General features: G+C 41.7%; 1 protein-coding gene, 1 long non-coding RNA gene and 1 pseudogene across 2 annotated transcripts; 2 read left to right on the top strand and 1 right to left on the bottom strand.

Annotated features, from left to right (window-relative positions):
* The window catches only part of LOC113067858 (cysteine protease ATG4D-like), a 591,286-nt pseudogene that overhangs the window by 517,709 nt on the left and 61,444 nt on the right, over positions 1-12,133 (bottom strand).
* Positions 605-1,615, top strand: LOC113067873 (uncharacterized). The gene is made up of 4 exons (XR_003279451.1): positions 605-963; positions 1,278-1,305; positions 1,390-1,443; positions 1,531-1,615. It is a non-coding gene; the product is annotated as an uncharacterized LOC113067873 (long non-coding RNA).
* Positions 1,676-12,127, top strand: LOC113067564 (fas-binding factor 1 homolog). Its single transcript, XM_026239934.1, has 28 exons — positions 1,676-1,689; positions 1,790-1,850; positions 2,450-2,500; positions 2,576-2,684; positions 2,764-2,847; positions 2,957-2,995; positions 3,085-3,189; positions 3,285-3,408; positions 3,519-3,682; positions 3,782-3,878; positions 4,576-4,983; positions 5,061-5,132; positions 5,224-5,285; positions 6,232-6,426; positions 6,573-6,664; positions 6,743-6,826; positions 6,909-7,009; positions 7,081-7,287; positions 7,377-7,484; positions 7,560-7,699; positions 7,768-7,886; positions 7,968-8,090; positions 8,308-8,493; positions 9,651-9,827; positions 9,902-10,039; positions 10,529-10,622; positions 10,696-10,799; positions 11,903-12,127. The coding sequence occupies exons 1-28, from the start codon at positions 1,676-1,678 to the stop codon at positions 11,969-11,971; spliced, it is 3,327 nt and encodes a 1,108-aa protein (XP_026095719.1). The 3' UTR covers positions 11,972-12,127.

The following is a 12,133-nucleotide window of genomic DNA, read 5'->3' as shown; positions in this document are numbered from 1 at the left end:
GTTACAGAGTACCAGGTGAAAGTGCTAGATTTATCAAATAAAGCTCAGACATGGTGCAAACAAAGAGTTATTGTGCCATGTAGACTACATTGATTATAATATGGGAATGTTCTTAAGAGTGTAGAAAGCCAACCTAAGCATCCGAGACAACACGCTTTACCTAGAAATCTCAACTTTGTCTTATGTGTAACAACCATTCCTTACCAGTGCTATCAGAGCTGAATCAAGGTATGTTCGCGACGTCTCAAGGATCAGCAGACAATTAATGAACAATTTTAAAAATGTTTTTAGTAACTTTAAGCCACCGTTTTGAGTTTTTTTATAAAAAGGAATCGGCCTAATGAGTTAATTAATGCTAGTCAAAACTCACATCAGATATTTCAAAATACCAAACAATATTTAGATCCAGTGAATGATGTAAATGCAAAACATGAACTTAAAAAAAAAACAAACAAAAAAAAAACATTCCGATCGCTCAACAATAAAGTGCACGTGGACTACATTACCCACAATGCATTATTGTAAACAGGAAGTGCGTCACGGAATTTCAAACCCGCAGAGCCCACAGCTCCTACCGATTCATCGCAGTGTTTCAGAATTACGCAAATAAATATAGTTTTACTTACTAGTCTTTAACTAGAATGAAAGTACGGCTTTGTGTGGAGGTTCCGGTCGCAGACACCCATGATCTTTGACCGTGAGGAACTGATTCATCAACACCGAAGCTCTTCCCGTCCACAACACAGATCTGAGGCGTCTGAGGATTGAGGAGTAATATCAGACACCGTCTGTATCCCCATCATCCAGACCTAGCAGCAGAAGTGGATCTGTAACGGGTCCAGATCAGGATTTAATGACGATCAGCTGATCTCTCGTAGACGCTGTGCTGGTTTCCATTGGTAACGGGCACGCGCACAGATTTCACCGTAACCCGTCCGTTTCCGCTGCTGGGGACCAGACATGGTAAACATCTGCTTCTTTCTTAATTAAACCACAACACGCGTTTAAAGTCTGAGTAAAATTAATATAAATCCAAAGTAATATAGTGAAGTCCTATCATACTATCAAAAATTATTTTGAGCCATACAATGTATTGTTGGCTGTCGCTACAAATACACTCGTGCTACTTATGAGTTTTTGTTTTCCAGGGTCACATATAGTAATGTATTATTATAGTACAAAATATTACACCGACATTTATTTGCAAATATCAATGTGGTCTTGTCTAGAGCAGAACAGAACTGTAGCTAAAACTGTAAAATCCTCATCTCTTGCAGACTTCAAAACAGAAGAAGGGGCTCAGAGGTGAGTGTTTCGTTCAGCTCATATCTGTGTTTATGTCTCGTATTTTAGTTTATGGTATTAAATGAACTGTAATCTTTCTCCCAGGCTCTATAGATGACGTGTTAGGAGATCTGCTGGGTGATGAAGATGATGATGAAGGTATTATTCACTGATGTAGTCACAGTATTGTGTAATGGAAGTGAATGAGCTGTAGCTGGTGTGAAGGCGAGTGTGTTTGGTCCACAGGTCCAGTGAAGGTGCGCTCACCTGCAGTCGTGTCCAGCAGAGCCACAGCCGTCCCCCCGACCCGCAGCGGGAAGAGGTGAGCTCTGCACCTAATCAGACGGTTCTGATGAAGCACTTGTGCTGATCTTCATTTGGGTCGCAACTCATGAGCAAGAACATGTGCAAGTCACATCATGAAATACACATGTAGCACTTAAACTGAGACACAGTCTGTCACTAGTGTAAACGGCCCGTAAATCTGCTCTATTTCTGCATTTAGGTCGCTTCTGGACGATGATTTCTTCAGCAAACTGGCAGAAGAAGCTGAGAAAGATGATGAGGTGAGACAATAAAAGCTGAAAATACAAGAAAAAGTGCAGAAATTAAACACTTTTAATTGCTTATATTCAATTTAGTTCAATTTATATTTATAAAGCACTTAAAAACTGCATAGAATGCTGTAAAAAATAAAATAAATTCAATAAACAGTCAAAAGAATAGTCTTTTGTGCATTAATACAGGAAATATGAAGAACTCGGGTTTAACTCGAATTTAAATAAAAAAAGCTTGAATTTATTCCAGTAAACCTCTATTTCATATACTATTATAATTGTATGATATTATAATAAAACTATTATAATTAATAGTATAACATTTATATTATATAATTAAATTAACATTTAATTTTTCGAAATATTTCTATGTAGCTTTTATTATTTTTTATTTAAGTTTAGTTGTTTTAGTACATCTAGTTACACTAAATAAAAATGAGAAATGTAGCCTAAATTACAAGTTTTTTAATAATATTATATTTCAGATCATGTTAACTTTAGGTAACTTTTTTAATGGTATTAGTTAACAGTAATAACCCTGTGTCTACTAAACTGTAAACGCTTCCATCTGTTGTAGAAAGTCTTAATTTCATCTGTTTGTGTCTCAGGGCTCTGACGTGTCTGAGGCCGATCCTGCCGCGCTGCTGGACAGCATGAAGGTAAGCCAGGAGGATGCTGCTCTCTGATTGGCTGAAACATGAGCGGTGACATCATTCTGCTTTGGTTCATTCCAGAACATGGATGACATGGATGCGGATCTGTTCGGCTCCAAGAAGAAGCCGAGCTCGGCTCCTGTTCAGAGGAAGGACTCCAAAAGACCAGGAGACGAGAGCAAACCCACCGGTGCATTTCTGTACCTCTGTACCCTAATGGATTTGATTCTCAGACGACCGTTATTAAAGTGTTTCCTGTGTCTTTACAGAAGACACGGTTCCTGTAGACAAAAAAAAGCCCAGTTCTGCTCCGGCCTCCACAGCAAGAGCTTACAAGAAGTTCAGCTTTCTGGGTAAGTGCACGACCTCTGCTTCTTCTCCTGACCGCGTCTAACAGCTCAGATGGCTTCGTGAGGGTTTTCAGGAATGATTTTTTTCATTTTCACGCTGCGTGTGGCTCAGATGATGAAGGCGGAGGTCTCGATCCTCCTCCTGATGAAGGTATCCGAACACAGTGGGACGCTTGAGCTGTGAGCAGTATCTTCTGGAAACCCTGAAGTTGAACCCGATGGCTGTTTTTTGTTTCACAGATAAAGCAGAGGATCCTTTAGATGATTTACTGGATGAGCTGGAACACAAGCAGAAGACGAGTAAGACCAGTGAGCCGCCGGCTGCTCCTCAGAAAACAGAGACGGGTGAGAGCCGTGACGTGACGTGGCACTAGAACAGAAGATACACCCAGCAGAAGCAGCTCGTGACGTCTCTTTCTGTCTCCTGTGTGCTTTAACAGCAGCTGCTGTGAAGAAGAGAGAGGATCTGACGTTTGATGACGATGAAGATGATCTGATAGACGCGCTGGGCTTCGGAGGAACACACAAAACACAAGGAAACGGAAAGACACCGAAAAAAGACAGGTAACGTGTCTGCAAACCTGAATTAAGGCAGTTTTTAGGAGGCTAGGATGGAATCAGTTATGTCCTGTTTGGTTATGGTAGATTAACATTAGTGACGTAACCACACACAGCCTGTCGTCTGTGATCAGTGATCCTCCTCCGAGAGCTCGCACACGACTGGATGAGATCCTGGGCAGAGGAACGTCTCCTCGTCTGCTGGAGAGACCCGTCACGGGAGAGAAGAAAGACTCAACACAGCTGGAGAAACAGACAGAGAAGAGCTCTGCTGGAAAAGGTGATGCATCCTCAAACGAAGCTGACTTGTGTTAATAAATTCAAAGGAAGCTCTTTTAATGGATGAATAAGCTCGAACCCCTGGTCCTGCTCTCTGCAGTCTCTCTGATGGACGAGGAGGACTTCACATTCGGCTCCTATCAGCCCACCATGGGCTCCACTCCAGAGGGCCGGCAGTCCCGCAGACAGTCGGTCAGGTGAGAGGAGACCTTAACATGTTCAGACGAAATGCTAACTTTCCAAAATGATTTCATGCTAACACAAGAGGATGTACACACAATTGTACACAACATTTACTCTGTGTATTACATTTTTTTCAAAACAAACAAAAATAGTAATAACAATGCTATCTGTAGATTTTATCCTAGTAATAATAAAAATAATAATATGTAAATTAATAATAAAGGTGTTTACATTGACCTTTTACTGAATAAATGTAAAAATCATATTTAATACAATGTTTTTTAAAAAATTAAATCAATTAGGGCAAAAAAAAGTTACCATATTGCAGGAATACCTATAAATTGTCTATGTTTTTAGTAATAAAATGCAAGACCTCAACTTGTGTAAATGCCTACCCATTAACACAATACAACATTTACCATAATGCATGAGTACTTCACAATTTATGTAATACATCATTTTAAAATTATATTTTACAATAAAGGAATGCAGGATGTCAATTTCCAGAAGTCACTGAATTCTTCCCTATTAACACTATTTAACAAGAGTCTTTTACAAATATTAGCTCAAAATTTGCTAAAATACTAAAGAATATGCACAGTATCAGTGCGTTTTGAGGATGGAGGCAAGCAGATTAAGCGTCACAGTTTGTTCTGGATCTGTAGATTGTATATGACTGTATTCTCAGTGCTGCTCTGTGTTTGGGGTCAGATTCTCCACTGAAGACGTGAGCGTTCACTCGCCCGAACACAAACCCAAACCCTCCGCACGCGCCGCCCGGCCCAGATCAGACTGGCTCGGTCTGAAGCAGGACGAAGAGGAGCAGAAGACGAAGGAGGAACCCAAACTATCTGCACCAGAGACCCTGAAGCCCCCGGCGTCCCCCTCCACAGCGGCCCGTAAAGAGACGCCCGCTTTAAAAACATCAGATCCTCCGGCAGCACCCTCGTCTCCTAAAACCACCTCAAAACTAGTGAAGAGAGACGAGGACGAGGAAGACGACTGGCTCGCCGGAGCGCTGAGCCGCAAGAAAACACAGCCAGGGAGCCAATCAGAGGACAGAGACAGGAAACAGGAAGTCTCGTCTGGTCTGGGGGAGGAAGTGGACGTGTTTGTCAGGTGAGGGCTTTTTCTGAATGTTGGATGGAAATGGATCAGGATGCACTGAGATTTCTCAACGTGTGACGTATTTGCAGCTCTAAATCAAATGTGCCTTTAGTCCCACAAAGACGTCAGGACGAGTCTCCCGTCCCAAACCCAGAGCTCAGGTACAGTCAGCACACAGTCAGTCACTGCTGTAGATGTGCTCGTGTGATTAACCCTGGGCTAAATCAAGTGTGTGTGTGTGTGTGTTTCTAGCAGAGAGTCTACTGGCGTCTCCATCCAACACAACACAAGCTCAGAAACTCAACACAAACCAGGTAGAGTGAAACACCGCTCTGTTAAACCTCTTATAGTTTCTGCAGTTAGGGGAAACATCAGGGAGGTTTAAAATTGAGATTTCCATTGCTGGAAAAGCCAAGGCATTTTTATAGTGAAAAGTTAGTTATTTTGCTTAACTATCAAATATTTAGTTGGCAAGAAATTGCTCTTTTCACAAAAGAAAAAACACAAAAGCACGTATGTGGGTACCCAAGCAGTTGATGATAGCCACTGACTTCCACAGTATTATTTTTCCTGTCTATACAATGGAAGTGAATGTCTACATCAACCATTTGGTTTATTTTAAGTAAACTATCCCGTTTACATTAAAAAAAAAAAAAAAAACTCCATTTAGCAGACGCAAAAGCAACTTACAGTACATTCAGGTTAACATTTTTTACCTAAAATATGTTCACTGGAAATCAAACCCACAACCTTACGCTGCTAACGCAATGCTCTACCGCTTGAAAAGGGATGTGTGTAGTCATGGAAGGTAATAAAAGCTAAAAACAGCATTTGGAATTTTAATAGCTGTTGTTGTTTTTTTAAAATAAACTGAGAATTTTTTATAAAACTGATTAAGTCATGGGGCTAAAAATATTGTTTTGGCGTCAAAAAGGTTGATTTAGAGGGACAATTCACCAACTTTCACAAAATAAATCTCTAAAAGTTATTCAAAATCATAATGGGGATCTGTCGCCTCATTTCTTAGTTTCCTCTCAGAAAACACCATCCCAGCATCTCTTACCCATCAAACGCCTGAGAACAACCCTATAAAACACACCTCATCCCTAAACAACACAATTCTCCCCCTCACCTGTAGTGACGCAGTCATCTGCTCAGGAATCCCTGCATCTCATGACTCTCATGTTCAGTGCATATCAAGCCATGTTTCTCACTCGTCAGACCCCTCAGCCCCTCTTCACCGCTTCTGTCCCGTTCCAGGACTCAGTCAGACCCTCTCTTCACAGTCCAGAGAGGCTGAAACACGGCCCTTTAACTCAACCAGCAGCACACAACCCAAACCACATGCTCAAGACCCCAGAACACCCCCAGGACGGGACGTCCAGACAGAAACACCCCACTCAAACCCGGTCCAGGGGTGGCATGTGCCCGCTCTAGCGCCCCCTGCAGTGTGGAGTAGGTGCTACTAGTGTAGAGCAAGAGTCTATCATGAGAAATATTACATCAGGCTAATGAGAACAAACCAAAATATGAAGGAGATGAAACGGGAAATGATATTCCACATATTCTATAGTGTGTTTTTAAAACTGCTGTTGTTTCAGTGCTTCCACAGACATCTACTGAGGGCACTGCGACACACACACACACACCTTTACCTGCAGACAGTCTTCAGCAGCTACTCATACAACAACAGGTGACACACACAGATATAATACACATGCTGTAACGGTGATTCATGTAATGTAATGAAGGCTTGTGTGTGTGTGTGTAGCTGTGGGGTCTGAGCGGCTCTCTGGACCATCAGCATGACGTGACGTCGTCGCTGCAGAAACGCATCATTCAGCTGGAGGGACAGGTACGGTTACCTCGGTTAGACCGATTGTTCACGAGACTCCCGCTGAATGCAGGACCTGAGATCTTCAAGCGTCTGTGTCCAGGTGAGGAGTTTACAGCTGGAGAGAGACCAGAACCAGATGCTGTTAGAGAGCATTCAACAGAGACACAAACAAGACACTGAGCTGATGGAGAACATGCACAGGTAACACACACACAGACACACACAGAGGTAACACACAAGAAGCAGGTAACATGCACGTGGTCTTGTCTCAGAGCTCGTGTGAAGCTGCTGGAGGAATCGTCCGCTCAGCGAGAGCTGCGCTCGCGGCAGGAGAACGAGGACCTGGCGGAGAGACTGGCTGCGGTCACACGTCTGGTGGAGCAGGAGAGAGCAGAGATGCAGGCGCAGCAGCAGCGCAGACTCACACAGTGTCAGCAGGACCGAGACCGAGAGGTGGAGAGACTCCGAGACCTGCAGAGGTAATGCACACACACACCCCGAGAGCTGACGATGACTACAGGAAAACATCCCACCTGAGTGTAAAACAGGCCTGTTTAATGTGTCACAGGAAGTCCATCCTGGAGATGAAGAGAGATCATGAAGAACAGATCCAGCATCTGAAGAAGCTGAAGGACGAGGAGATCGACGCAGTGACCAGCGCCACGTCTCAGACCAGGTGCTGCACGTCACAGACGAGACGTCCCTCAGCGGCTTCAGCCGGACCTCACCGAGCTCCTGTGTGTGTGTGCAGGTCTCTGACGGTGGTCATCGAGCAGATGGAGCAGTTCTCCCGCAGGCTGGGCGATCTCTCGTCTCGCGTGGAGAGTTCACATGAAAACACAGCGCAGGGACTGGAGATCGGAGCCAGACAGAGAGACCAGCAGCTCAGAGGTACGAACACAAACACCAACATCTCCAGATCTGTGCAGAACAGATCCAGATCTGTCATTCTCTCGCAGTTCTGCAGGAGCGCTTGAGTCAGCAGCAGCGCGAGATGACCGAAGAGAGGTCACGACTCAAAGAGGTCATTGCCAAGATGGACACACAGCTGGCGGAGCAGCAGAGACAGCTGGAGAAGGTCCGGACACCCCTCTGAATCGTGTGTAGTCTGAAGATGGATGAGTGTTTAACGTCATGCTCCTCTGGTTTGTGTGTTCAGGAGCGCTGGCGGGTCACCTCAGAACAGGTCAAAGTTGAATCATCTCTGCGAGGACTGGAGGAGGAGAGACGGACCATGATGCAACAGTTCAGCATGGAGAGAGAGGAGCTGGAGAGGGCAAAGGTCAGACGCGAATCGACACGGCAGCGCTCATTAAATAGGAATTAAATGATAATTCCCAAATCAACTTAACACCCCATATATAGAGAGAGTTACAAAATGTCAATTTATATTTATAACATTTTATATATCTCATATATTTGATAATAAAAAATCAGGCTGGATGACGTGTGTCTGAAATCACAGTTTAATTAAATGTGTGTGTGTGTGTGTGTGTCAGAGCGCTCTCCTGGAGGAGCAGCAGTCCGTCATGCAGCACTGTGCAGAAGAGCGCAGGAAGCTGGCGGCCGAGTGGAGCCGCTTTCACACGCAGGAGAAACTGCGTCAGGAGCGCGTGGAGAGAGAGGCCAGCCGAGCCATGGAGAGAGACGCACACAGAGAGGGCTCCTTCATCAGCATGGCACAGGTCCACACAGTACAGGCCAAAATATGACTATCGAATATTAATCAGGATGAACAATACAGCCGTTTTTGAACCTATATGAGCCTTAAAGTGATAATGAATTGAGCTAGATGCTAATGTTTACATGCAAACACAAACAGCACAATGTTAAGTATCTCAGTACTATGAAACCGTATTTGTGATTTATATCACAATTTTTTTTTTCAATTGCAAGTTATCTTATTATTGGGAGTTAACATATCCAAATAAAGAAATATTTTGGTTCTGCCAAAATAGATCAAAATAAATACATTTTCCTATATGTAATAAATAAATAAATAATTCAGTATAGCGAAAGTAGCAAAAAAAAACTAATTAATTAATTATTAAAAAAGGGTATCACCATATAAATAAATGAACAGGCCTCATGTAAGTGAAAACATCTTGCTTTTGTTACATTTTTTGTTATATGTCGCAAATTATGAAGAAAAAAAAACAAATTCCCCCAAAATGTGCATTCTATGAATGAAAGTCACAATTAAAGTCAGATTTTTAGTTGAAGGTTGAAAATAGTCGAAATAGGCCTAATGTTAGAATCCTGAGGAAACAAGTCTAAATTGCAGATACATAAAGATAAAATATTTTACATTCAAGAGTTTAGATTAAATGTAGATTTTAATATTTACAAAGAAATCTTTTTCAACATGCAGAATAAATAAAAAGTGATATTCAATGAAAAAAAAAGATGAAGGATGATTTATATTCATATATAATATTTTAGTATTTAGTACAATATAGTGTAGTGTTTTAGTATTAATAATTTGAATTTTCATATTTGTTGCTTTCATTTAATTTAAATGTAAATGTGTTTACATTATTTATAAACTAAATTTAAATTCAAATCAAATGTGATTTCTAAACTGAATTCAGTTTAAATTGTATATATATTTTAAATGGGCTTTTGCCATTTTTAGCAGTTTTTAGCTTAAGTTCATCAGATATTTAAATTTATTTTAATTAAAGGAAACTATTTTAATAGATTTAGTAAAAAAAAACATAAAAAACAAGAGTGCTAACTTCTAATACAAGATGAGGTTTATACAGCGAGCTGCAGGTGATCAGAGAGGAGCTCAAGAGGACCTGCGCAGTGATTAAATCACAGTTTGTTGTGTGATCCTCAGGAGCAGGTGGATCTGAAGCTGCGCGCCGGAGAGCTGAAACAGAAGGAGGAAGCACTGCTGCGTGAGAGAGACAGTCTGGAGAAACTGAGACAGGAGCTGGACACTGAGAAAGAGCGACTGAGCGCCGCGGCTCTGAGACTCAAGACACGAGCGCAGGAGGTGGAGAGCTTCAGCAAGGTAAGACACTACAGCAGCAGATCTGTGTGTGTGAGATGCTGATCATGTGACACCGAAGCCTTCCTGTGTCACAGCTGGCGTCCGAGCGCTTCGAGGAGGGAGAGCGAGCGCTGCGAGAGGCCAGACAGGTGGAGGCCGAACACCAGACTCGACTACGCAACATCCACACGCAGATGGAGAGACTACGACAACAGGAGCACAGCCTACAGCAGGTCTCTCACACACACACACACACACTCATCACGGACCACAACCACCGTCACAAATGACCACTGTCAAGAAATGCAAATATGGGTCAAACATAAAAAAAGGGGTTTCAAGCATCAAAACAATCCAAGTTTACTACAGCTTCACATTTCTTAGGTGTGCTAGAATCTGTCCTGCTTATTTCTGAGCAAAAAATAATGACTGTCATACATATTTACAATGATTTACAGAGGAGACGCACTAAAATGGCCTTCATTGCAACAATATTTTATAATAGTTTACAGAAAATCTTGTTAGACATATTTAGATCAAGAATCATTAGATGACTTTAAAAGACACTATTTAAGGATTACACTTCAGCCCCCAAAAACGAATTAGTTGTCATTTCAAATCTTCACAGATATTTGCCACTATCCTTTAAACCTCTAGATTTGTGAGTAATGATGAATGATGTAGTTCAGTTATCTGGTTCCTCATGGCTGTGTGATCTGCAGGAGCGTCTGAGGATGACGGATCATCACAGAGACATGGAGCGACTGAGACACACTCTTCCCGTCCACCCCGGGACGTCCGCAGCTCTCATCACAGGTGATCTGTTCATACTGACTCACCGCAGGCGTTCAGTGTGTCAGACAGTCATTCATGTGTGTGTGTGTGTCAGATTTCTCTCCAGCGTTAGCCAGCACACACCTGACCCCCGCTGTGAACCCGCTGCCCGCTGAACTACACGCCCGCCTCGCCCTCATCAGACACACCGCTGAGAAGGTACAGAAACACACCGAGGACACCCCCTACCACCACACTAAAACACTCCACAGGTCAAAATAAACGTAACCTCCAGGGTGTAGTATATGCACGTATGAATGTTTTTTTTTTGTTTAGCAAAAATAGCGAACAAATAAAGAAATAAACACTTAAAAATGCAATAAATAAAAATATAAAAAACACATAAAATGAAAAGACCGCACCACATTTCCCAAAAATATAAAGCAAATGTTCAGTTGAGCAAAAACAGCTAAAAAATAAATAAAACAAATATTGAAATGTGCAAAAATGAATTAATAATAGTTAAAAAGGGAGAGGTATCACCATATACACGAAGCAGAACAAACCTCACATACATGCTGAAGTAAAGCAGGAATCCAGCAAAAATATCAATCAGTCCTGCAGACAACAAAACTACAGAGCGCACTCATATTAACAGATCATTATCACCCACCGACTCCCTCTGATCACGTGACCCACTTTGAGAAATGCTTCACCCTGAATACACATTTACACAGATTCCCATTACAATGATTGGATTTGACCATTTAACAGTAAACGAGACTCTACTTTTACCCAGAATTCAATAAACTTTAAAATAGTATAATCAATAGATCCCATACGGTGTAGCAATGGGCACACGGTTTATTTGAAGAAATATGCAGGAGACAGTACAGCTAGGGATTTTTGGGGTGAATTTTTTTATTTAAAACATGAACAGAATGCAGTATGTGTGTGTATATATATATAAAAAATGCTGCAATACAAACACAGCAATTGTGCTTCGAGAACACTCACTATAGCTGATATTTTATAAATGTAGTTTCCCTTTTATTTGGGACTTAAGTTTAACCGTTTTTGACCCCATTGGTTTCCAATAGAAGGCTTGAGAATGCACAGACGGTTTAATTTATCACATGGTGTATAAAAAAAAAAAAATCAAATCTGCAGTAATAGTCAGCCTCAAACCACTAAAATATTAGGAATTCCTTTTATCAACTTGCATTTTGAAGTAATTCACCATTGCTTAAATATAAAAAAAATTTCCTCTAAACTGGCAGCATCCCACCCATACTAATGTTTTCTGGCCATTTCTCCAACAGGACAGAGACTTCCTGCAGGAGGAGCAGTACTTCCTGGACACTCTGAAGAAAGCCCCATATAACACATGACCACAAGGAGATGGACAGTTTTGATACACGCTTTATTTCATAATAAAAGTTTTTAGAGACATTTCATGGTCTGACATCAATCTCCAGCATTCGGTCACCATGGAGCGTATCTGCAAAAGTGTAAAGATTAGTCACTTCAGTTAAAATAACTGGTTTGATTTT

The sequence above is a fragment of the Carassius auratus genome, linkage group LG28B (assembly GCF_003368295.1).
Source record: "Carassius auratus strain Wakin linkage group LG28B, ASM336829v1, whole genome shotgun sequence".
Classification (NCBI taxonomy): domain Eukaryota; kingdom Metazoa; phylum Chordata; class Actinopteri; order Cypriniformes; family Cyprinidae; genus Carassius; species Carassius auratus.
Note: the sequence above shows the minus strand (reverse complement) of the source record. Positions and strands in the feature narration are given on the sequence as shown.

Coding starts and splice junctions, on each gene's coding strand:
- LOC113067564 (XM_026239934.1), top strand. Junction 5,286..6,231: donor AGAAACTCAACACAAACCAG/GTAGAGTGAAAC, acceptor GTCCCGTTCCAG/GACTCAGTCAGACCCTCTCT. Junction 7,887..7,967: donor AGCAGAGACAGCTGGAGAAG/GTCCGGACACCC, acceptor TTGTGTGTTCAG/GAGCGCTGGCGGGTCACCTC.